At 34.6% G+C, this 25,483-nt stretch overlaps 1 protein-coding gene across 1 annotated transcript in view; it reads left to right on the top strand.

Moving 5' to 3' along the window:
- Positions 1–24,810, top strand: part of TNPO1 (transportin 1) — a 52,534-nt gene extending 27,724 nt beyond the window's left edge. Inside the window, exons 9-23 of the mRNA XM_026866770.1 lie at positions 10–70; positions 709–877; positions 2,949–3,101; positions 4,236–4,461; positions 7,108–7,294; positions 8,455–8,562; positions 8,766–8,924; positions 9,018–9,105; positions 10,149–10,247; positions 10,462–10,557; positions 13,394–13,469; positions 14,255–14,354; positions 15,780–15,854; positions 17,765–17,907; positions 19,430–24,810. Coding sequence (XP_026722571.1) covers positions 10–70; positions 709–877; positions 2,949–3,101; positions 4,236–4,461; positions 7,108–7,294; positions 8,455–8,562; positions 8,766–8,924; positions 9,018–9,105; positions 10,149–10,247; positions 10,462–10,557; positions 13,394–13,469; positions 14,255–14,354; positions 15,780–15,854; positions 17,765–17,872 — 1,705 coding nt within the window. The 3' untranslated portion in view covers positions 17,873–17,907; positions 19,430–24,810. The remainder of the gene's footprint in view (positions 1–9; positions 71–708; positions 878–2,948; positions 3,102–4,235; positions 4,462–7,107; positions 7,295–8,454; positions 8,563–8,765; positions 8,925–9,017; positions 9,106–10,148; positions 10,248–10,461; positions 10,558–13,393; positions 13,470–14,254; positions 14,355–15,779; positions 15,855–17,764; positions 17,908–19,429) is intronic.
- The last annotated feature ends 673 nt before the right edge of the window (positions 24,811–25,483 follow it).

Here is a 25,483-nt window from a genome sequence, read left to right as displayed (position 1 = left end):
TCTTTGTAGGTTGATACCTGTGCTGGTAAATGGTATGAAATATTCAGAGATTGATATTATTCTGTTGAAGGTGAGCGTCAGTTTCTTTTAGTCTGTAAGAATATCTGGCTAGCTTCTGATCTGTAAATCAGAATGAGTCAGATCAGAATAGATAGATCTGGCCTACCATCTGTTCAGTGCAGAATTAGACTTCTGGATCAAGGTGTGCTCTTCCAGATACTAAAAGCAACTGCTGCCATGTTTGTTGAAAATAATCTGCAGGCTTTCCTGCTTTGCCCCTGCCCCCTCCCACCCAGTTTAGCAGAGCTGCGATGCTATTACTCATGAACTACTACAACAATGCAGCCCCAAAAAAAATCTTCAGAATTAGTTCTAATGCCTTCTAGATTGAATAAGCAGCTTTTTCCATGACTACATTTTAGAATGTGTACCAAAATTTCTTTATCCACTACTTCATTCCTATCAAGAGTAATTTCTTAACAAGAAGTATATTTTGTGCGTGAGCTTACCTCTCTTCTATCTTCCTTTCATTTTTCTGGTAAATGAGGCAGCAGAATGCAGGAACAATAGCATTTTTAGTTAGCTGGGCAGTGCAAGTGGGATCTGAATCTTCTATATGCTTACAATATCTTGAACTAAAACTACATTCTTAACTTTCTTGAGCAATATGGTTGGACTAGTTTATCTAATTGAACATTCTGATGACAGGGGGATGTTGAAGAAGATGAAGCTATCCCAGATAGTGAACAGGACATAAGACCTCGTTTTCATCGTTCACGGACAGTGGCTCAGCAACATGAAGAAGATCGTATTGAAGATGATGACGATGATGACGATGAACTTGATGATGATGATACTATTTCTGACTGGAATTTAAGTACGTCAGAGTAACAAAATGTTTTATTAACAGAGCTACTTGTGTAATACAAAGACCTCAGTAAAAAGAGGACTTCTAGGAATGCTGAGGCCTTGCTTTTGAAAACAAAAAGAACTATCTGCTGACGTAACTGGTGGATGGGGTGGAGGGGTAGTCTTTCAGGTGACACTTACACTATGTAACTGTATTGGCAAAAGATGACCATCTGTAAGCTTGTTTCTTATTTCAAATACAACAGATTGAGCTACAAATGTTTACTGGATGCAGTTCAACAGAACTTTTAAACTTTAGGATTTTCATTCTACATGATAAGTCGCCTGTTTAACTTCAGTTTTTAAAAAAACCTCTTATACACGGATAACTGGAGGAATCTTAATGCTTTGTTTTACTTCAGCCTTCCCTCTAAAAGTAGTCTGGGTTTGGGTTTGGGTTTTTTCCATGTGAATATGCCACTATGGACAGCCTTTACAGTAAAAAACAAAACAACAAAAAAAAACAGTAGGGATTTTTTCTGTGTGAGGAATTTGCTTCTGACTATAGTACCTTAGTTATAAAGAGAGAAGATAGCTATTGAGGATACCACAGTTCTGGCCTGTGTATGGGTCAAAGGACCTTTAGACCATTAGGCTATGTGGTAAGGAAAGAAAACACCACAAATTCATTTTTAAGCTCAGTGATAGAAAATAGTTAGTGAAATTCTGATAAATCAGACTTAAATGTACTTTGCAAGCAGCCTCATTGTGGAATAATGTTTTGAGATTTGGACACATTCACATACTGGTGGGTTGTTTTTTTTCCAAGGCCCCAAGTTTTCACAACAGGTGAATGTACCTTGAAGCTTATGGTCAAACAATTTTGAGACATATCTAAATTCTTTAAATTATTATCATTGGTGTTGTTTTCCTTTTACAAGAAAATGTAAGTGTATATATGTTTGTTTCCATAAAACCTCTTTTTTAAAAAGGTATAGTGTTAGATTCATAATGCTGTTCTTGTCACTGCTGTGTGTAGAGATGGCAGAATTAAATACATACTTTCTGGAAAAGATAGCTGAAATGACAGAGGGTGCTCTGTGGTCCACAGTTTTAAGATGGTGAGGAAGCTAAAGTTGCCCAGGAATAATAACCTGAAAGAGAGCAGAACAGTTAAGAAATCTATATTGACATATGTTATCTGGATTTGAGATAGTTTGGTGTATCTGAAAATCGGAACTGTGTGCCCTATTTCTTTCTTTTCTAGTGTTCTATATTTGACTTCCCATTTGAAAAGAGAGGAAGCATCAGCGCAGCTTGACAATTAACAGCGTTGCTTACTAATGAGAGCAGTTGGATACTTTTATGTCAGATTAAGAAGGAAGTGAGATCATTATAAGTAAAAAGTGCAGTATAAATTCTGCAATAAAATAATTCTTTATAAAATCACCTTAGTTTTATTTTTTCTAGACATGACAACACCACAGTAGTAAAACAGTAAGGATTCTGAATCCTGTTTTGAAGTAGTTCCTGATTTTTCTTTCATGAGCTTCTGTTTGCTAAAAACATGGGATTAACACTTTAAAAGAAATTTTGAGGTGTATCATATTGGTGCATCACAGAATCAGAGCAGAGGCCAGCAAGTTTCTTCCAGTCTCCAGAATTGGATGGTTTTGTCTTTTTTTTTTTTTTTTTTTTTAATCAAATGCTAGTATTTTTAGGTCATTTCTCCATTCTCCTTAGTTTGTTACAGTTATGTCACAGATGTTCCCTCTCCCTTAGTGTTACACCATCCTGAAAGCATGTAGTTTATATAATGTTGCAATATAATGGTATTGTTCCTGTCAGTGAATGTTTTAATACCCTCAATGTATATGTCCTTTCAGTGGCTATTTAAGAGCTGCAAAACTGGCTTTCTGAGAGCTGTGGCTTTGCACCAGAGCACAGTGGATCACTGTGTATTGCAGTGAAATGGAAGTATCTTTCCTCTTAATGCCTTGAGACTCCACTGGCAGCTCAAAGTTAAAATGAGGATTATATTGCCTAACTACAACTACTTGTGTAATAAACCCGAGATTAACACTGTTAATTCCCCTCAGGGAAATGTTCTGCTGCTGCTCTAGATGTCCTAGCCAATGTATTTCGTGATGAACTTCTGCCACACATCTTGCCTCTTTTGAAGGAATTGCTTTTCCATCCTGAATGGGTAGTTAAAGAATCTGGTATCCTTGTTCTTGGAGCAATTGCTGAAGGTAAGACAACAGTGCATATTAGGTTGCTGAACTTTTGATTGGTTCCAAAGTGGCTCTGTGATTCCTTCCTGGTGAATTTACTTACTTTACAAAAAGTAATGTCATTATCTGATTTGATTTTGGTGGTTAATGTCTACATCTACTAATTGGTGATTTCAGTTTATTTAAGCTTTCATTTTCAAATCCATGTTTGGGAAGCTAAATGTCTTAGATAATTGCTTTTGCTTCTCCCTTTCTTAACTCTGCAGCATGTATTTATTGGTGTCTCATTAAAAATTACAGTGATTTTATGGAAGAGGAAAATTTAATAAATTTGGGCCTTATATTTCACTGAAGTTTTTCAGAAATGGAGAAGACCATTCCAGTGACTTCAGTGCCCTGAGCTGTTTTTTGTGGATGGTTCTCCAATTTAAGTATGATAACTCTGTTACTTTGCACTTAGTCTTGCTTGGCTTTTTGCCTGCATTTCCAGCATCTCTGTCCCTTTTGCAAGCTGAAGGAACACATCTTGGTCCATGCGTGGACTACTTTCCTTTTTCCTCAGTGCCTAGTGAACATAATTTTTTCTTTTTTACTAGGAAAATTTTGGTTTGGATTTCAAGTCAAGCCAGTTGAAAGTTAGTACTTCTCACAGATCTCCCTGTATTATTGCCCTTGCTGACTTGAAACGTCTAGTTTTTATAGCTGGTCAGTATTTCTATGATACTAAGAAAAACAAGACAAAATTTAATTTCTGAAGTATTCCTTTCTAATAGTGTGGTGATTTGTTGTCAAGACTGAGTCTTTCTCTTCTTGTGGTCTTGGTTACTCTGAGGAGACTGATGTAGGATCTCCAAGCTTTATAAATTCACGTTATTAGGATGTACTTGTCATACTCCATTTAGTAAAACAGAAGTTCTGAGATTACGGAAACACTGAAGTAGAAGTGTAGTTGAAATTAATGTAAGTTTAGTTGGGGATTTAAGTTATTGTTTATGTAAGGTTTCTTTTTAGGACTTTATATTAATTAGGTACAGTTTGTATATTGTTGAAATGTATTCCTGTGTGATAATGAAAATGTCCCTTCTAGGAAACAGAAAACAATAGAAGTTTTTGTTAATTCTGGTACTGCAATAGCTATTTTTTGCCTTCTAGGCTGCATGCAGGGTATGATTCCATATCTTCCTGAGCTGATCCCTCACCTTATTCAGTGCCTCTCCGACAAAAAGGCTCTTGTGCGCTCCATTACATGCTGGACTCTTAGTCGCTATGCACACTGGGTAGTTAGTCAACCCCCAGACACATACTTGAAGCCATTAATGACTGAGTTGCTAAAGCGTATCCTGGATAGCAACAAGAGAGTACAAGAAGCTGCCTGCAGGTAAGCCAAAACTTAGGCACAAAGCACTATCTGTGACACTACTTTTTTTCCATGGGAAACTATTTTAATGCCTTTATCAGTGAATGCGTGAGTCCATTTATAGCTCTTAATGTATTTTTCTCTTTTAAATTAGAGTAGATGCAGCTTCTTCTAGAGTAGTAACAAATTACTCCAAGTTGTAGTAATATTAAAGTTAATTTGTATTTCTCCTGTCCGGTTTGTTCTCAGTGTATATGAGTCACCAAACTAAATAATTTGTTGTAGTAAAAGAAATAATCTGTTTGTGAAACGTGTTTATTTTCAACGTGATATTTCATTGACCAGAAATCTGGCTTTTTTAAAATAAAATCAGTACTGATTGCAATGGAAGGTTATACTAACATTATACTAACATATTTAGTTCAGGGTTACCAAAACATTTGGCTTACGATTATTTCAAGGGATATTCTCTTGAAGGGAGATCCTGGGAGATAAGATTCCTTTCTCCCACTTGTCTGCTAATATATAAAAAAAAAAAAAAGGCTCCTTTAATGGACAGAACACTAATGGAATGAGTGCACCTCTTGTGCAGGAAACTCATCAAATAAAGCTTTTACATGTCAGTTTGTGTGGGGCGGGAGTGTACATGGTAGACTGCCAAGGAGGTTTCTTGGTAAAGTAGAGTTAGATATGTATCTGGTTGTATTCTTAACACTTGAAACATACAGTTTTTTAAAAGTAGTAGCGTTGTGGTAACTACTACTGCTATTATTATTACACCCCACCCACAAATACCAGTAGTGCCTAAGGACATGGTTAAAGTCAAAGATGTTGTGCTAAGCTTTGCACAAAAGAGATAGATGTATCATTGCCTGAGAACAGATACAATGAATTTAATTAAATATACTTGGTAAGATTTGAGTATTAAACAGTTTCCTCTTTGTCTCTAAACCTTTTCAGACACTGGGCTTGCAAATTTGTTGGGCTTTAACATCTGCTTCATTCTGTCTTTTCATAATGGTAGTCTTCTATTGTACGCTATTGTTTCCCACATTTCTAGATCCAAGGAATCTGATTATGTGCAAATTCAATTAAAAACAACAACCAAAAAAAACCCCAACTCCACAAACAAAAAAGCCCCCACTAACAGACAAAAACCCCACACTTCATACTTTCCTTGTACAAAACATGATTGAAATATGTGTGTAGTTGAACACAGCTATGTTGCAGTTATTTAATAACCTCCTGTGGGGCTTACGAAGGAAATGCAGTGAGCAGTGAAAACTCTTAAAGTAATAAGAAAGTTAAAATGGAAATACTAAAAAATTACAACTGATTTTTCTTCTATTTAAAGTTCAATATCAAATTTGTAGTGTGTTTTGAAATGCTTTCTTTAGGGCAGATATTCATTAAAATTACTGTTGCAGCTAAAGAAATAAACTGTCTAGGAAACTCCACTTTAAGGAAAATTTAGAGCGGTCACAATTGAAAACATACTTCATATCTTTCTGAATCGCAAGGAAATGTGATGATCCTTCTTGGAGAGGAGCAAAAAGCTGCATCCCTACAGTTGCACATTTTGTTTAAGTCTACCAAATTGAAAATCGGTCATAGGAACTGTATGTTTTCATGACTAAATTCTGTATCATAGCAGATATCTAACGTTCATTTCTGTACTGTTGAGAAACTGCGTCTTTAGTTGGTGACACCCAAAAAGGTACTTTACTGAAATGTGTTTTCCTGCTCACATCATATGCCTTTCTGAAAGAATACTTCAGAACAATATGATAAAGTAATAAATGAATAAAATAAGAATGCTAGCCATTTAGTGGTTACAGTTGTATTGTGTTAAAAAGGCATTTCTGGTTCTCGTAGTATGCTAGGAGATAATTCATCTCATGCTGTGATGCATGTATTTTTAGTGCAAGGACAGGCTAATAATAATCTTGTTGGCATAAGCTAGACCAGTAAATCCTCAGTAATTCATAATTTTTTCCTTAATGTTTCTCTGAAGCAGCATGTCTGGTGCATTGGGTTTTTTTTCTTTGTTGTGGGTTGGTTTTAATGCTGCTGTTCAAACTGTGTGTCAGCACCTTGCTGACAGACAACCTGAAGAGTTTCCACAATGCTGTGATACGTGATTTGACCAAGGCTGGCTGAAATTGTTTATGCCCTGTCTTTGCTTTTAGTTTTCTCTGTCTTTCTGTATCTGTTTTTCTATCTGCTGAACTGCTGAGCATACAGGCTGAGTTTGGTGTTGTACTAGCACAACAGCTCTGTCTTCTAGGTGCTGCTACAGCATGTTAAAGACAGTGGGCCTTTTTACCTTAAGTAAACAGCTTTTGTTATGATTTCTGCTACTTCAGTTAGTATATTGTAACTTATGTACAGTAATGCTTTTCTCAGTGGGGGTTTCCTGCATATACATAAAGGAGTTTATGACAATATTTTCTAAGTTTTGTTCACCACAATGTAAGAGCTGAATCTTCTGTGCTCAGTCAGAATAGACTGAGGTTCTCAGTAATACCATTTTGAAAACATATCTTGGATGAACTTGAGGACTAATTAGAGTTTTATGTTTAAGCAGAAATGCATAGTCTGGGGCATTTTGGGATTGTCTTGTTTTGTTTTTTCCAAGATACTGACCTGTTTTTTTTGTCCCATCAGTGCCTTTGCTACTCTGGAAGAGGAAGCTTGTACAGAGCTTGTTCCTTATCTTGCGTATATACTTGACACTTTGGTCTTCGCGTTTAGTAAATACCAGCATAAAAACCTGCTCATTCTTTATGATGCTATAGGAACTCTAGCAGATTCTGTAGGACATCATCTAAATAAACCAGTGAGTATACCTTATGTTTTGTACAAGCACTCATCATAGCTGGAAAACTGGTTCAATGTTTTGTATTTCCGCTTTATATGTTATAAAACAGAAAGGCTGATACTTCTGTGCAAGTTTTGAAAATACTAAATATTTACAGGTAACATACATAGACTGCATATAATTTTCCCACGACATGAATATTTGCTATCTTGAATAAATGATTGTGTGTTGTGGCTTGTGAAATGTGCTTCTCATTGTGATTTTTTTTTTTTCAAAATTTTTCAGCTCAGAGGAAATACATATATCAGTATAGACATGAAATGGGACTTCATAGAAATTGGTGGAATGTGTGTTTTAATTTCTAATAACCACGCTTTTTTTAATAATCACTTGAAGTATAGCTAAGCTGCTGTGTGTGTCTCTTTCCAGTGTATTGGAGCACATTATTGCTAGAAATTGCTTTATCAGAAATTGAGACAGGCATTCATTTTATATATTAAAGCACATAATCCTTTGGACAAAGTACAGATATAACACCAGCAAGTATAGTGGAGTGGTTTTGGTGTACATATATTACTTCATAGAATATGAATACATGTCATGTGTGCATCTTATGGTTATTGAAATTTGGTCTATTTATAGTGGGGTGGGAAATTGTTCCATCCTTCTATTCTTCTTCCCCTTGCTCTCCCTTCATCCATCCATTAAAACTATTGTCAGATAAGCTGAAGGTATGAACCAGATCATGTAGTCTATTCTCTGTACTTTTGAAGTGTAAAGCAGGAAAGCATCACTAGAAAAATTAGTTTCGTTACTTTTAAGTAATGTTAGGGCTTGTACATGGTCAAGATACTGAAGCTTAGTGCTGGCTGAATTATCATAACTGCTTTTGTATGTGGTTGCTTGGCTATCTCTAAGAAGATACTGCTGCTAATGAATATTTTCAACTGCCATATGTGGGAGAGAGTAACAACACTCAGATTGTTGCCTTGGCTCAACTAATTAGTACTGCCTTTCTGGGTAGTGTTTACTTATTCAGTAACATGTGGGTATGCGTAAAATGCTGATATGTTTTAACTTGCCTCTCCCAGCCAAAAGCCAGTTGAGAGATGTGAGGACAGGTAGTGACTGTTTTCTCTCTGTTGTTTGTTTGGTGGGGTTTTATTTGTTTTGTTTTGTTTTTTTAATTCTAGTGCCTGTCGTCAGTTGCTACTGCCTTGCAATCTGGCTTTCTTCCATACTGTGAACCTGTGTACCAGCGTTGTGTAAATCTGGTGCAGAAGACCCTTGCACAAGCCATGGTATGTTTCTATTTTATTCCACTGTTTTCAGAGTTTCTCCTTAAACCAGTGTATTAACTATGTAAAGTTAGTGGTTTTCAGGGAGATTTGTAGTGTAACCATTGAATATGTAAATAAAGCTGCAGTTCTGAAACTTTTTCTTTAATGCATACCCTTGAGAAAATATAATACCCATCTCGAAAACATGTACTTGTTTGTTGCAGTTGCATAATGCTCAACCAGACCAATATGAGGCTCCAGATAAAGATTTCATGATTGTGGCTCTTGATTTACTCAGTGGTTTAGCTGAAGGACTTGGAGGCAACATTGAACAGCTAGTGGCTCGCAGCAATATCCTGACACTAATGTACCAATGCATGCAGGTGAGATGAGTAACCTGTTTGATGCAAGTATTTTCGTTCTTCAAAGAATCAGAAACACTTGTAGAATTGTAATATTTTTCTTCCTCTCTTTAGGATAAAATGCCCGAGGTACGGCAGAGTTCTTTTGCGTTGTTAGGTGATCTGACAAAGGCCTGTTTTCAGCATGTTAAGCCTTGCATCGGTATGTTTCTTTTACAGATTAAACAATTAACTTTGTTTTACAAACTGGTAAGAGGCTCATTTAACCATTGTTAAACTCCCTGTTCTGTGAGTTGCCTTTTCATGGTGTTGTGAGTTTTCATTTTTCATCAGCAAGGGCCTGTAGTCTTTTCTCCTTTGCATTCTGTGTTTAAAAGATGTGTTCTTATTTTTGTAGACAGTGCAAAAGTTCATTTTTGACCTTGATTTTATAATGTAACAAACTACCTGTTGTGGTGGAATACAGCAGAAGAGATTTACTTAGACTTCAGTCGCTTGCTTTGATGAATTCTTGGTTTTATAGCTTTTTTGTCATTCTTGAATTTATTGTTAGATAAAGTTGCATATTGAAATGCTGAAATTAGAAAACTTGGCTAGAAGGTATGATTTGGGGTGGTTTTTTTCTCTTTTTAATTTCAGTAGGAAAGTAGCATCAGTTACACACTTCCATATTTGCTGTCTCTTTCTAGAGATACACTTGCTAAATGAACGCTTGGGTGGGCTTGGAATTTAAAATTTGGCAGATGTTATAATTATCTTTGTGACTAATTTTTTCTTAAAATTTAATCCAAGATGTGATTGCCTTCTAGGCTTCATTGTTTTTTGAAGCATAGCTGAATACATAGCTATCCAGATGATTTCAGGGTTGTTTGACTGTATTATAAAACTACAAGTACTTGTTGCTGTGGTTTTTTTCTTCTCCTTTCTTAACCTCTCTCCCCCCACCCTAGCAAAGAAGGGGGAGAAAGAGGGTTTCTAGAGTTACTTAAAGATAAAGCCTATTAGAAACATTTTAAAATCATAATTTGAGAATATTTGCACTCATCTGCTTAGTTTCTAAAATACAGATTAATCTTATATATAGTGGAAATATAGCTATTGTTAATTTATGTGTAACACTTTCCAAGCATTTCGATAGGCTGATGTGATTATTTCTTTAAAGACACTTTTTTTCCCATGATCTTATAATAATGGGACAAGATGGTTATATTTTGTGATGAAATTTTAAAATGTTGTTCTTTCTAGCTGATTTCATGCCAATTTTGGGAACCAACCTAAACCCTGAGTTCATTTCTGTGTGTAACAATGCCACCTGGGCAATTGGAGAAATCTCCATCCAGATGGGTAAGATTTAATTTTTTCTTTTAATCTCTGCATACTTAGTGTGGTTTGTCTGTGTGGTTTTGGGGGTGTTTTTAGTGATACTTTCATGTTAAAAATGAAATTAAATTTGAGATTCTTGTCCTTGGTAGTAAGTTCAATGTACCCAATCTGTTTAGATTATGTATATTAATGGTCTTTTTCTTCTGAATCTTTTATTTTTTTTTGGCTGTTCCAGGTATAGAGATGCAGCCTTATATTCCAATGGTGTTGCACCAGCTTGTAGAAATAATTAACAGACCCAACACACCAAAGACGTTGTTAGAGAACACAGGTACCCAAAAACTGAACCATACATGGTGAAAGGAATTAGAGAATCTTTTTATAATTATTTTAAAATTGAATAGGGGAACCACACCAGAACTGATTTTATTGCTGTGTATTTGGCTTTTATGAGCAAAAGCAACTCTGTTTTGCAGAAGCTCTTACAAGTCTCAGTCTTGCAGCAAACCATCTATCATATATCTAGATTCTTAAAATTATTGCTTTCTCTTTTTTATAATATTTATTATCATCTGTTTAATTAAATATTCTAATTTTATTTATGTATTGAATATGACAAATGTATGCAGTAACACTTAAAAGACTTAGTTCAGACTGATTTTAATAAATGCATGTCCTTACACGTGTGCTGTATATATATGTCTAGTGTTTGAAACAAATGTAATTGGCATTTATAAAACAAATAATTATTTGAATTTACAAAACCCACTAAGATAAATTTGTAATATCATTCACAAAAATCTAGATCTGTGATGGCAGTTATACCACCACATAAATGTATATAAATGAAATTATGTTTAACTTAAATTACCTTAATATAAGTACCTAATAACAGATTTCTCAAAAGAATTCAAATAGCGACATGCATGTTTTTGTGTTCTGGCCTACAGCTTTGCCTTCCAAATTAGGAGCAATCCCCAAATGCCATACTGAATCAGAATTTCTGAGGCTTGTTTCTTTTGCATTTATAGAGGGCATGTTCTGGTATTGAAGAGCACCTTCCATACTTCAGCAAAACTTTATTAATAATTTGACAGGCTTACTATTTTACTAATTGAGAATCTTTTTTTTTTCTGTTTGAAAACTAACTATCTTCTAAGAAAATTACAGTTTAGTCTTTATACCTGACATGATTGAAAATTATGCAAATTCAGTGATACAGTTACATTTTTGAGTTAAGCAAGAGAAAAATGGGAGAGCAGTTATCAATGCATATTTTCCCTCTGGTATTCTCTAAACTTAAAAGCTGCACTTTCATTGCTACCTGCCCCCTACCTACATTTAGTATGGAAGGTGAACTTGAAGGAAAAATTACCTAGTTGTCTGGCATATTATCAGTACTACTCTTTGAAAAGAGAATTTTGGAGCAAATACCTTCTTGTGAAATATACCATGTAATAGTACAGCAATATAAATTTTCTTTCCCTCCACCCCTGCCTGATCCCCTTCCTCTGCACTGATGGATGTGTAATACCTGTAACTGAGAGACATCCAGTACATAAATGTTTGCTTCCATCATTGTTAGAGAACTTTTGGAAGCATCCAAACACTGACTTCTTTTTAATTCTCTTAATAGTTACTTTAAATGTGGATGCATAACTGCAAATAAATGTTGAGTGTGGTGTACTTATAAGTTTGTTGTAGGATATTGTGCTGCATGCCACTAGTATGAGCAAGAATATTACTTTTTGCTTTAGCTTGCTATGTAATGAGCTATGAAAACACTTCTGTGGAAACATGAGACCACCCTAAGTAATTGCATAAAAAATAACCAGTACATGCCAGAAAGTTGAGCTTTGACAGAGATTACTATTCCTTGTACAGACTGTAGCTGTGAAAATTTGCAGATAAAAGTGTATTTTTGTTTGAAAGTAGCACTTCCAATGCAGTTTTATAAGTTAGACTGCTGAAAATTTTAGGCACTGCATACTGCAGTTGAGTAACATCAGGGTGAAACAGTACATTAACAGTGAACTTCAACTTTCATGGAATTAGTATGTTTTAAACTACTAGTATATCCTACACCAAACTTTAATTGGAAAAAGCATCATCTGCTTTATTGCATGTTTCATGAAACTGTTCACAAATGCCTGTTAATTAGAGTGTTGCATAGTATGTCCCTTGAACATAGGTTTCCTTTCTCTGCTTCATATAAATCTGCTGGATTTTAGTATTATTCATGTATTTTGCTTCAAGTAATCCTGATACATTATTCCCCACCCTCTCCTTTTTCTAAAGATTAATCTTTCGTGAGTTGAGCAAACACCATTAAAACACATTTGCATGATGATATTTTCTTCAGTCTGTCCCTCAGAACAAAGGACCAAACTACCTAATCATGTGATGAAGCAACTTGCATTTCATGTGTCCTTATGCCTTGGTATCAGAAGTCAGATTTTTACATGACTTCTATGAGGGAGCCTTTTGTGAACAGGAGAAATATTGGGATTAAATAATTGATTTTCTGCAGTCAGTTACTGTGATTTAGGAACCACTTTAAATTCTCTATGAGATTATGAAGTTGACAGATATTTGGTGCTCTTTGAGAAGTTTCATCTGCTTAGCACATTTAGGTAGACTACAGTATTTTCTATGTAAAAGTATGTATAAGTGTATTTTTACTGATAGAGCAGGTAAATTAAAATCTTGAATTCTAAATTTTAAAAAATTAAAGTTTTTTGAATACTTCATACTAAAACTGAAAATTATTAATTGCTTTTTATCAAGAGTATCCATAATAGTACATTTGAATAAAAACTTCAAAATGTATGGTAGGTAAATCTACTGTAAGAGATTCCTCTGAAGAGGGCAGAATGACTGCTTATATCAGAAAAACTTTGGATTTTAAATCGTGTTTTTGGTGTTCTCTCATTTACTTTAATTTTTCTTTTACCCTGGAGAGTATACCATATATGTTGCTGCCTCTTATTTAGGGGGTGGTAATAAACAGCACTGGTGAAATCTTATGTTTATTATCATACACGGATTCTGTTGGTTTCTGTTTCTGAGTTATTTGTTGTTTTTTCTTTATTTTTTCTCCTCCCCCCTCATTTGCTCATGTCTTGGTTGGCGTTTGGTGGTGTATAACCGTGATTGCGTTACCTTAGCAATAACAATTGGTCGTCTTGGTTACGTTTGTCCTCAAGAGGTGGCCCCCATGCTACAGCAGTTTATAAGACCCTGGTGTGTATTATTCAATCTTTTTTTTTAATTCATTTTTCTTCACTCTCTTTCTTTCTTTCTTCTCTCTATCTCACTTTTAGATATATTTTCAGTTGGTTACAAAATCTCAATCCTTAATCATTGCCAACCATGTGACTAATCTTGTCCTATCAGGTTTGTGAGTTTTTAGTAGCACCGTCATGTATTCTTTATGTTGTGGCTAACGACTAATTTATGCATGGGATAAGATTGTCACATGCTTGCTGTGTTAAAGCTTGACTATGAAAGAGCATTTTAAAATCCACCAGAATGATAATACAATGCATGCAAATACTGTAAAATTTAAACCGTGCATTACTTTACTTAAAATTCAGTCTGAGGCTTGAATTGCTGTAAGGAATATATGTTTATAGATTTGTTATGTATAAAATAGCTTGCTTGCTGCTGTAAAAGTTAAATAACTGTTCTGTAAGTGGTATCTGACTTAATTCATACTGTGATAGTATTACATGTTCTGCTTCTAATAATGATAGTTTCTATAAATATTTCAGATATATGTTTCATCTGTATTTAATGGAATACAGGTCACACTTTCTGAGCGTATATAGTGCAACAGGAGAACAAGATTCTGGAGACGATGCCTAATGGGAATATGCTAGTAAAGACAAGTGTTTTTCTAAGTGTTCAAAATAGTGTTTCAAATGATCTTATCAGTGTGACTTATTCCATCAAATACTGCCATCTAGTTCTGACTTGATTGAAGAAAATGTAATAGTTTGCTAAGTTTTGCTCTCCCAACTTGCTAGGTGCACTTCTCTGCGAAACATAAGAGACAATGAGGAAAAGGATTCAGCATTCCGTGGGATATGTACCATGATCTCGGTCAATCCCAGTGGAGTAGTCCAAGTAAGATATGTGAATAGATTTTAACTTACTTTGGTTATTCATGTGAAATTTAGTGAAAGCTGTATATGGACTATGAAGAAGTTTAGCTTAATATGATTACCTCTGTTACATTATGTAGCTTTACTTTGAGGTCAAGGAGGCCAAAATGTCTATATTGCAAATGATGCCTATCGTGATGCTTCAATAATTACCACCTAGCAAAGGAAAGGAGAAGAGCATTGTTAAATTCAGGTTTTGTCTTTTACTTACAAAGTATGTGTATATAATGAACTTTGATTAAAATAACTATTTTGATACTTCTGTCAGATTGCGGTCAGGATCTGTATGAAGGTACAAGGCAAAAGCTACTTAAACCTGTTTTCCAAATGTAACCTAGGCTTTTAAAACAAGAAACAGGAAAAAAATGAGTAACCACCCCTTCATTCTTAAAACTTGGAAAATTCTGTTTCAGCTTTGGATATATTGCTTAAATAGTCAGTATGTGACAAGGAACATGCATCTCTTTAAAGTAAATGGTATATCTGAGGAATAGAATATTGCTTTTTAGTCTCCACACCTCCAAAGTGAAGCTGAAGATGTAATATTTTCTAAGAGAAAAATGAAGGTTGACTTTTCCCTCCCTTTCAGGAATTACTCTTCCTGAAACACAAGAATTGAGCCTTGACCTTGTTTTGAAATTGTCAGATCATTTCACTTATGCCTTATTCTATACTTAGCATTTCCCTCTTCTGTTGTCCATTTGTTCTTTCACATTGTTTAAGGGGAGGAGATAATTAAGGATGCTTTTCATTATCCCAGCTTGCCTTTGCTGTAGTTATCCTCTGTTCCTACCCAAAAACACATGCATTATCAACTTAATGATTAAAGACTGGTGTTTTAATAGTGTAGTAGAAGGTACGCATCACAACAGATGGACGAAATACAGGGGTTTTGGTGTAGCTTTAGTTTTGAACCTGAATGATAAGCATTCTGTGTCCCAGAAAAAAATTCTGGCTCTGCTTAGAGAAATACAAGAGCTTTTTTCCCCACCTGGAAATGCATGAGAGTGTGAATGTTCCAACTGTGGTCTTGAGTTTGTTGGTTGTTATTAAGGTGATTGGTCCTTGAGCTTGGTATGTGTACAAGAAGAATTAACATTAGACAAGTGTGGTGTGGGAGGAGCGAGTTGGTTACTTTTAAACTCTAGTTTTACTTAATCAAAAACCTGATGAAACAAAGCTATTCCTACACAGCTATTTCTATTTCTGAACACTTAGGCATGTAACAACATTATTACTGTCTGAATCGACTGGTTAAATACATAAAAGTAAGACCAGTTGTGAAATAGGATCAAAGACCCTGAATAGTTCATAGAATGAACATCAGGCATTGTTTTCAGATTTTTAAATTGAGATTTCTAACCTATGCAATTGTTTAATCTTATAGGACTTTATTTTTTTTTGTGATGCTGTTGCATCGTGGATTAGCCCAAAAGATGATCTCCGAGACATGTTCTGTAAGGTAAGGTTTCTAATACAACACTAATGTTGGTTGTTTTGGGCCCTCTGGGTTTTTTACTTGCTTTCTATTTCCACTGTTAGCATTTAATGTGTTTGGTCATGGAGGGTCATAAGTATTCAGAAAAAAATAACATAAAAATCCTGACTTTTTTAACCTATATTTTCTTATATGCATTTGTGTTATTCCAAACTTTTTTAACAGTGTTGAAAAATTCACTTGAGATCTTACTTGAACAGATGATCATCCTCAAAGAGCTTTCCATAATGTCCAGCTTACTATATGTTGCCTGCATTTGGAAGAACAGGGGTTTTGTACCACATTTCAAGATGTTTTTCTAGAAAATGAGATTTGTACAGCTTAAGACTTTTTTTCCTCAAAGATGCCTACTTTATTTTGGAGAAGTATCTAGAAAATTGCAAATGAAAAATATTCCAGTGGTGTCCTAATAAGTTTTCGGGATTGCTTAATCTTCCTCAAAATCCTTCTTGGATGAGCAAGTTTCAAGAAATTAACATACAGTTATACCCAATAATACATCCCTAGACAAAATGTCAATAGAATTTAAGGGAAAGGACTGTTTGCCTTGTGTAAAATAAGCACAGAAACTCCACCCAGAATGGAGTGTGTTAGATTTAAAAAAAAAAAAAAAACAACAACCAAAACATTTCCATTTCATGAGCGGATGTTGTTTTACTATTAAGTAATGTGGCTCCCCTCATAAGTTGTAAAGTGAAGTCTCTGTTTTTAGGAAGGATGTGTGTCAAAAGTTCATAACTGCTCTCAAAGCAAAAATTGAGCATATTCCTAAGTACTTACTAGGATCATGGATCAGTATTGGCACTTCTTCATGTAATGCCATGATGAGCATCAGAAGGTAGAAATTTATTATACCATCTTTAAGAGCCAATATCTTACTGTCCTAGTTAGTTTGTCAGATAACTGGTCTCCTTCAAAGGAACATCACATCCAGAAAATGCACAGCTGTGATTAGTCTTGTGTCAACGGAAGGGAACAGCAAATACTTAAAAGCTTAAAACAAAGTCCAGGATGGTGTCTGATGATTGTCCAGGGCAGTCTCAGTGCATGTTTCTGCACTGGTCCTTCAGCATTTGAATACTTGCTTCAGTAAGTTAGGCTCCTCTTTTTCAGATTATTTCCAAGTTATCCATGTGGAATCTAATGCATTCAAACTAGACAAATGGTTCTTGGCATAAGGACACCCTTGCTTTTTGAAGCTTATTCTTTTGTGGTCTTTGCCATGCAAGAAAGGAGACAAAGCTTTCTTCAAGTGATGTCATGCATGGTTTTTAGATTAGTTCCTCATGAATATATGATTGCTGTAGTCCAGCTAGATGTTGTTTCCAACAATAATTATGCCTTTCAGGAACAATGGGAAAAAAATGGACTGTATAGTGTGTGGTGGGGTTGGGTTTTGGGTTTTTTTTTGGTTTAGTTTAAAACACTAGAGCTATTTGTGCTAGAAATGGACAGGTATTCATTCTGTCAAATGCTGGCTGCAGCTTTGGCTCTGTTTTCTTCTCACAGCATATTATGCATTTAAAAAAAGAAATGTGAATATGGTAATCTTAACATATATAAACTGTCAACTGATAAAATGTTTAGCATTCTGAAATGGACTAACTCTAGGTTGTAAGTCACCTTACTCATTAAAAGTACAGATACATATACACTAATTTGTGTATATTCTGTACGTCACCCTTAAAAGAAAAAAAATCAATTGAGAAAGACATTACATTAGATTTCCTTTGTTTCTAAGTAGCATTCAGTATTGGAGAATTCAGGTGGACAGATGGTACAGTCCAGCAGTTTGTGGCTTACTGCAAATGATGGTAGTAAATAATGTATCCTGTATTTAGTAATTATCTTGACTTCCCTCCTCTTGTTCGTAGATTCTTCATGGATTTAAAAATCAAGTTGGGGATGAGAATTGGAGGCGTTTTTCTGACCAGTTTCCCCTTCCCTTAAAAGAGCGCCTTGCAGCTTACTATGGAGTTTAACCTCATGCACTGTAGCTGCAATCCCATAATTGGAGGTAAGCACGCAAATCTTCCTTGCTAAACAGAGCTGTATAACAGACTTCCTCCCTGTTTGCATTATATGAAACAATTAATTCATCAGACTAGAACTTTTTATGTATGCTGGATGAAGTATCTCCTTCCTATAAGAAAGGATAAAAACCAGGTATGATAATATACCTAGATGATGGTATCTGCAGCAAAAACAGTTGTCTGACTCTGTTATTTTATTTTTACAGAGAGAAAGAAAGAAAGAGTGACTGTTTAATATGCACAGTAGTGTGTCAAGATAAAACTTGGAAGTGTAGGGATAACAAAGTGCCAATTCAAGTTTAATAAGCAATGTGATAAATATGATCCTCGAATCATCATACTAAAGACATAGGCTTGTAGATGGCAGATGTGGTCTAGGTGAGAATATTCCTCTAGGTTAAGAAAGCAAGCTTGTTAACACACTTTAGCCGTAAATCCAATATACTCCTAACCACATCTTTGCACTGAATAAAGGATATTATGCTAATCTGTAACTACTGTAACTGTAAACTTGATGTTTTGGGCAGGCAAATATGTTTATTATTGCCATGTAGCATTTTGTGCACCAATTCAGAATTATTGCAGTTCTGTGTGGAGAGTGATTCAACTTCAGCAAAGAACAGTGATAGTGCATTCTAGAATTTGTTATATAAACATTGTTATACCACTTTGCTTTGTCTGCTACCTGTGCACACTGTATAAAGCAAATTTCCCATGTGTGAAGTAATGTGTCACTGTGAAGAGATTATTATACTACCCTATTCATTCAGTCTTTATATAAATTTGGTACTTGCTGTAGAATTTTTTGTACCAAAACTATGGGAGTGAATCATGCCATTCTGTTTTATTGTTGAGTGGACAACTACTTAAAAAGTCAGTCTAAGATTTTTCAAAGTCCTCTTTGAATTACATGTTTGAACTGAACAGTGGATTAAAAAGAAACCAATTTCAAACATTTACATGTTTATCAATGAGGGCCTTTTAGTTCTGACAGAAGGGTGTTTTCACCTTCTAATGAAGAGGAATATAAAGTGATAAATTTCACCGTTATTCTCAATTTGAACTGAGAAGGCACTATGACTGTCTCATTTAAACCACCTAAAAGTGAAGTTGTTAGGTCAGTATCAGGTAAGTTTAGTATTCTTTCTCAATGTCATAACTTCATCATAATTTTATGCTAAAAATAGAAAAGCTTGTTAGAATAGATAGGACTGCTTTTATCTTAAATCTAAGCTTAGCCACTCGGAACTGTCAGTGTAGCTTTAAAGCATACAGAATTGTTTCATGACTAATCATTTACCCATATAAACAGGCTGTTTTCTTTACAGACTTAAAAGGGAAAATCTAGGCGTAAATTAGTTTTTAAGTTAAGGGCTGGCACCTACTGCTTAAAAAAGGAGAAAAAAAAAAAAAAAACCCACAACAAAAAACTCTTTGTTTATACACAGATCTGTCAGTTAAGTTCGAGGTAAGCTTTAATTATACATTTATCTTTTTCTTTTACAGGTCCTTCAGTCTGGGAGACTATGAGGGAGCCTCTGCACCCAGGGAAAATGTTACCCTTTACTGGGGGGAAGGGTAAACCAGTAGGGAATACAGTACAATCCCAACCCTACTGGGAGGGGCGGGAGGGAGGTGTTGCCGTCACTGTATTAAGTCGATGTTGGGAAATGTTTTAACATCTGGAGCCTTTGTGGGTGGAAATCTGTCTCCTATTACAACTCTGCACTGGATGTGAAGAAGAAAAAAAAAAAAAAAAAGAAAAAAACCAAAAGAATCTAGTCACAAAACAGCACATTCTGGAATATTGTGGGGAATTGTACCAAAATAAGAACCATTTAATTGAACCATAGGGGTACGTAAAGAGGAAAACTACTTTGCGCACAATAAAGGAAACCTAAGAATAGGGGTTACAAAGAGTAAAAGGCTTTCTTTTTTCTTTTATGTTTTTTTTTAAGTAAGGGTTTTCTACATTATTTCATCCTGCTTGATGGGATTCCTGAGTATTTGCATGTTAATGAAGAACTACACAAATGAAGTTAGTACAGTTGAAATGCAGCTTGTGTCTAGGAGCAGGCACTTGCAGTGCATAATATAGAAACCCTATCATAAATTAATAAAGGTTAATTTGGACAAAAGGAAGCAACCTGCAAGCTGACAAGTGAGTCACTCCTTTAATTTTGGGGCGAGGGGAGGGACACTTTAAAGGAAAGATTGACATCTTAATTTCTACATTAAAAAAAGAGTTAAAGTAGTGGATATGATTTGATTATTGTACTTAATTAGATTTAATTTCTAGAGTAAGGCATTATTCTTAACGTGCAGTTTAAGGTTCAGGCATGCGTTCTGGCTCATAGTGATCAGATTTAAATTAGTGGGAAAGTAGCATGCTTGCATCACATAGAGTGAAATTGGTATACATTTACTTATGTTGCGCCAGTTTTGTGTTGCAGTTTACCAATTCAATATAGCCCTGCATTTAAAATTCCTTTTTAAGATTCTGTGGAACTTACTAATAATATAGATATAAAGTACTGTAGTAAACAATTAGGCCTTGAAATACCTTTCTAGGATCTGTTAAGAATAAGATTGATATTGTATTGTGTGTAACCTGCACAATGTGGAAAGCTGATATAGCTGTGCAAAATATTTGCCTCTGTGCTGTCAGTGTGATGTGCTTTCTGCATGGTTATATACTAGTGATATTATCAGAATCTTTAAAAATGAGTTACATGGTAAGACCCGTTAAAGGCTGCATAAATGTTAGTTGGCACGTAAAGACAATTGTAGAAGTTGATGACATGATTGCTGTATTTGTGTTTATTCCCACTCAACATATTACCTTCTATGCTTTCTTTTTGTTCAAAGCATGATCTTAAAGAGATGTTTAAGTTAATGGATGTAATGCAGGGTATCTACACTGTATCGGCGCATGTTGGTGGCCCTTTGTGATGTAGTTAAATGCACAAGGGTGCAAGTTTAAAGCTACAGAGTGAAAGTTGGTTTGGATCCTCTTCATTTCATTTGTTTAGCTTTTCTGTTGTGTTTTTTTTTTCTCTACTTACATGTATTCCTGTGAATAAATCCTTGTTAAGTTAACCCTTTACTTTTCCTTTCATGTGTATTTTCTTATGTACTGTGAATGTGAAATCCTAACTGGTACACTTGATCTTGTGTCCATCTGAAAGTGGCAAGTATTTAATAATTTAGATTGCCTAAAGAGTATCCCATGATGATAAAGGAAAATGGAGAGATTTTTAACTCTGCTGGTCAGAGGAGAAGCCACACCTTTCCATTTTTCAAGTGCTGCGTAATTAATCTGCAAAACAAAACTAAGCCATAACAGCCTTTTTGTAGATTTAGTTTCTCACCTTTGCGTTGCAGAATGGATACTGGATAACAGTTTTGGGGATTTTTGTTTGGTTGAGTTCTTTTTAAGAACTTGCTCTTCTTTGCATGGTTCTGTTCTTTGACTGTTGAATGATTTAGCCATTGCACTGAAGTTTGAGCTGTGTGAGTGTGAACTTATAAATGCTGTTTAAAGAGTTTTGATTTTTCTTATGCATGATAGAATGCACGTTTTACATGCCCTCCACCCTCTTTTATTTTGGCTTTGCAAATTTTAATGGATTATGCCTGAAGAACGGTTCGAACATGTACTGGATGAAATACATTCAGTAATGCTAGTACATAGTGCTTATTTAATTTGGTCAAAATTGCATGCAATAACTTGCTTTCAAATTACATTGCTTTGGTAGCAAATACAAAATTCTTTCTTAACTAATAACTCTGGGGTAAATTAGTAATAATAACTAAAAACACTTTAAATTCTGGAAGGAAAAAAAAAAACTAAACCTTTAAAATTTTGCAAGGTGGGATACTACTCTAGACCCAAACTTGCTTTAATTTTGAGAATGTTTAAACATTAGGGGAGAGTTTCAGAGAAACAATATTAAAAAATTTGTAGAATAGAAAAGCTACCTAAATAATACTGTAGCAAAGCAGCTAGAATCTGAGTTTAACTAAATTTAAATTTCAGAAAGGCCCTTTATCCAAATAAAACCATTCCACCTCACCTCAGATTAGCTTAGGATGCCACTTTTGTACATAGGTATTTTAATAGGTATTTATACAGATGTGAACTGATCTGGTATAACAGCAAGGAAAATAAATAAGGCAGAAATAAACAGTACTGACAAAACAGTCTTTCTGTCTGTAAGTTCTCTCATGGTATATTTTAAAGCAAATAAACTATATTCATAATGCGTAATGCAGTGCAGAGATTTGCAGAAGCCAGTTAGGGTATAATGTGAGGTAAGAAAAGTTCTGAATCACCATTAACATTTATAATTCAATTATTGCATCATGGGATATATAAAAAAGCATCTTAATTCTTGTGGTGTAGTCTTGACAGTCCTTGAATGTTGACTGAATGTTTATACTGGTAGAATTGTGAGTTTGTCTTTGTTACATTCCAGTGTTTCTGCCTCTTGGCATGCTAAAAGCACGGCTTACTTCATTTGCTCCTTACACACTGAATAAAGTGCTGTTAGTGTGCTAAACTACAGAAATAGCCGCTGCTAAGTAATGGTGTAGATTTTCTACTTGAATATTTTTGTTGTAGGAACCTCAGGAGGTCAGTGTTTACTGTTTTTATATATGCCTTTTTCCCATTTTGAGTTTCCCTTTTTGAAGGATTCTGAGAGTGAACAAAAGCTGCTGATCAACCTAAGTTGGTAACAGAAAGCGTATTTAAAGTCCCTATAAATGCATCTTTTTGGCAGTTCTAAATTGCTTTTAAATTAGTCTTGAGTGAAGTTCAGTACTAAATGTTTTTCATTACACATTTGGGAAACAGCTTGTTTCATTTAGGGAAAAAGATTAGAGTAGTTCATTATTTTAACCACTGCAAGCAAAAATAATCAATTTTGTAAATTTTTTCCAAAGCATGATTATTTTCTAAATCAGTGACATATGTATATATTTAAACTGTAATAAGCTAATTCTTATGCTTTAGTTTATTGCTTCTTAAAGCTTGTACTCAAAAGATCACTTTTAGAAGAATGGGTTTAAAATTTATAATAATTTTTAAAAGTTATGAAGTAGCATAAATTTTGTAATTAACAATATTGATACACACTGTGATTTTTTTTGTTAACTTTTGTGCTAGCATCAATCTTAATTACTTAAACTGCATATATTGTATAATATTAAAAAGTATATTTTAAGACTTCAAGTGGCTTTCCTCAAGCGAAACTCATTGCTACTTAGAAATATTCAAATACTAGCTTTATCTCAGGTGAATACTCTTGTACCCTTTTTGTTCAGAACAGATGCTAATACAAATGTGTCGTAGTTCTATCAGTTTATGTATTTCATTTAGGCAGCTCTTCTGTCTTAAACTTACTCTAAATTAACCTTCTACTGTGGGACAATAATGACTTTTGCTTCACCTGTTTTATTCATATTGAATGTATTAACAGATAAGGTGCAAAAACATTCTTCCCTTGAGGAGAATGCATCCATGTTCAAACAACTGAAATATTTATTGAAAAATGCTTTAAATGCAAAGTTATATGGGAAATGGTTTCTTTCAGATTTTGTCAAGGGAAGAAGTTGCAACTTAACACTAACTGCTTCAATACTATCATGAGGATGTTAGATGCATAAAGCTTCTATGTAGGGTCTAAAGAGTAACTTTCTAAATAAAGGTTAAGCTCTACAGTGAAATGGCGAAACATCCTGCAGTTAATCTCAGATATATGTTGATGTAGTTTGCATACATATTTGTTTTATATTACATAAGAATTTCCAATAACCTCATCTTGAATAAATAAAGCTTGATCAGTAGCTGTGTATTTCACTCACCTATGCATTTTCCAGAATGACTTGCATCCATCAGTATTCTAGGTATTCTCCAATAGAAACTGGTTTTTGTCTGTCACTTTGCACTTGATGGTTGGATGCATTGGATGATGGATGCACTTGATGGTTGGAGCAAGCCAGTTTTAGATTATTATTTTAAATGGGAAACTGAGGCAAGTACTTTTGTTGCTTGCCTTAGATATTTGGTAAAATAACAAGGTTACGTATTCACTTGAATGTACTTACATGAGGGAAATTTAAAATGGCTCTTTCAGATGAATTCCTGTGTGGTGTTACAGTGTACTTTAAGTAAGCCAAATCCACATCTTCAAAAATTTCAGCACTTACAGTATAGTGTCATTTTTCTGTAAGCTCGTTCTATTATGCTACTTTCGCCTTAGATGTCTATTTCCTTACTTTGGGAGTGCAACAGAATTGAGAAGGCCTGGATGTTCTTTGCGAGGACAGTGATTAGAAAAAAAGATTGGTATAAGCAATTTGGCTGTTGAAATCTCCACTGTAGTATCTTTTTTCATGGGAAGAGATAGGTAGTTATGTTGTACATTGTCTGACTTAATAATTCTAAACACTTCTAAACTTTTTAATTGGGTGCAGTATACAAAGTAGTTTAAAATCAAAGATGACTGGATCTTTCTGCTGACAACTTAGGTTGTGTGAGTTTTGCTTGAAAGCTTTAAATCTGATGTTTCTATATCTGCCACAATGTTGGAATGTTTCCTTCAAAAACATATCCTCCTGCAACCTCTCAAACTGTACTAAATTGAGTGATCTTTCTTGAAGTCTGCCTCTGTGCTAACAGAACTTCATTTTAAATAGAATATGGTTTAATTTTTGATAAGCTGCTGAATTTTAAAGAGTTTTTGGGGCCACCAAATATTTTGGATCATGCAGAGAATATATATTGTACTGTAGTAATTTTGTATTTACATTTGTATGATGTGACATAATAGATGTGAATGTTAATCACTGCTTGACTATGTTAATAAAATCATTTAAATATAGATGTTGCATTCCAATTTTTAATGAAAGATTAAAATTTCATGTTCAGTTTGTTTTGCCTGACCCAGTAGTGCACTCTTCTGGTTCACACATGCAAGTTCTGGAGTCTCCTGAATAAGGATTTTCATTTTATATGAAAGAAAATGTTCTTTGGATAAGTGTTAAGGTCTGTTAGCTGTAGATGTTTCATGCAGTTTGAGGGCAGATCAGTGTAGAAATAGGAGGTTTACATAAATGAAATTAATGCCTGTTGGGTGAGAAATGGTACATTGACTGTATTTTTGTTTGAAACAGCTGATGCTTGCCAAATGTAACCAAATGGGAAAGGTGGGGGGGAAAAAATTGTTGTGCTATCAATGTGATATTATTTTAAAAGGGAGTAAACTAGAAATAAATTTAAATTATTCAAGACCTTGAACCAAAACTTACAGTGGTCTTAGTCTAATTTTATCTAGCTTTTATGGGACCATGATAATACAAACTATTTAAAGGCCTGTCCTTCCATTTATATAACTTCTTGGTATAGGAGTCTTTAAAATGAAAATATGAAACTAAAAGTAGTAGCTTCCCAGACAAAATCCACCCATGCTGATTTGAACATTTTACATTTACTTCCAGTATTTAACAGTTGGTCAATAGCATGTAGACAACCTAGACAATTACATACGTGTAGCA

Source organism: Athene cunicularia (assembly GCF_003259725.1).
Source record: "Athene cunicularia isolate RWA chromosome Z unlocalized genomic scaffold, athCun1 chrZ_part4, whole genome shotgun sequence".
NCBI lineage: Eukaryota > Metazoa > Chordata > Aves > Strigiformes > Strigidae > Athene > Athene cunicularia.
The sequence above is the reverse complement of the archived record's forward strand: the minus strand, read 5'-3'. Positions and strand labels throughout refer to the sequence as shown.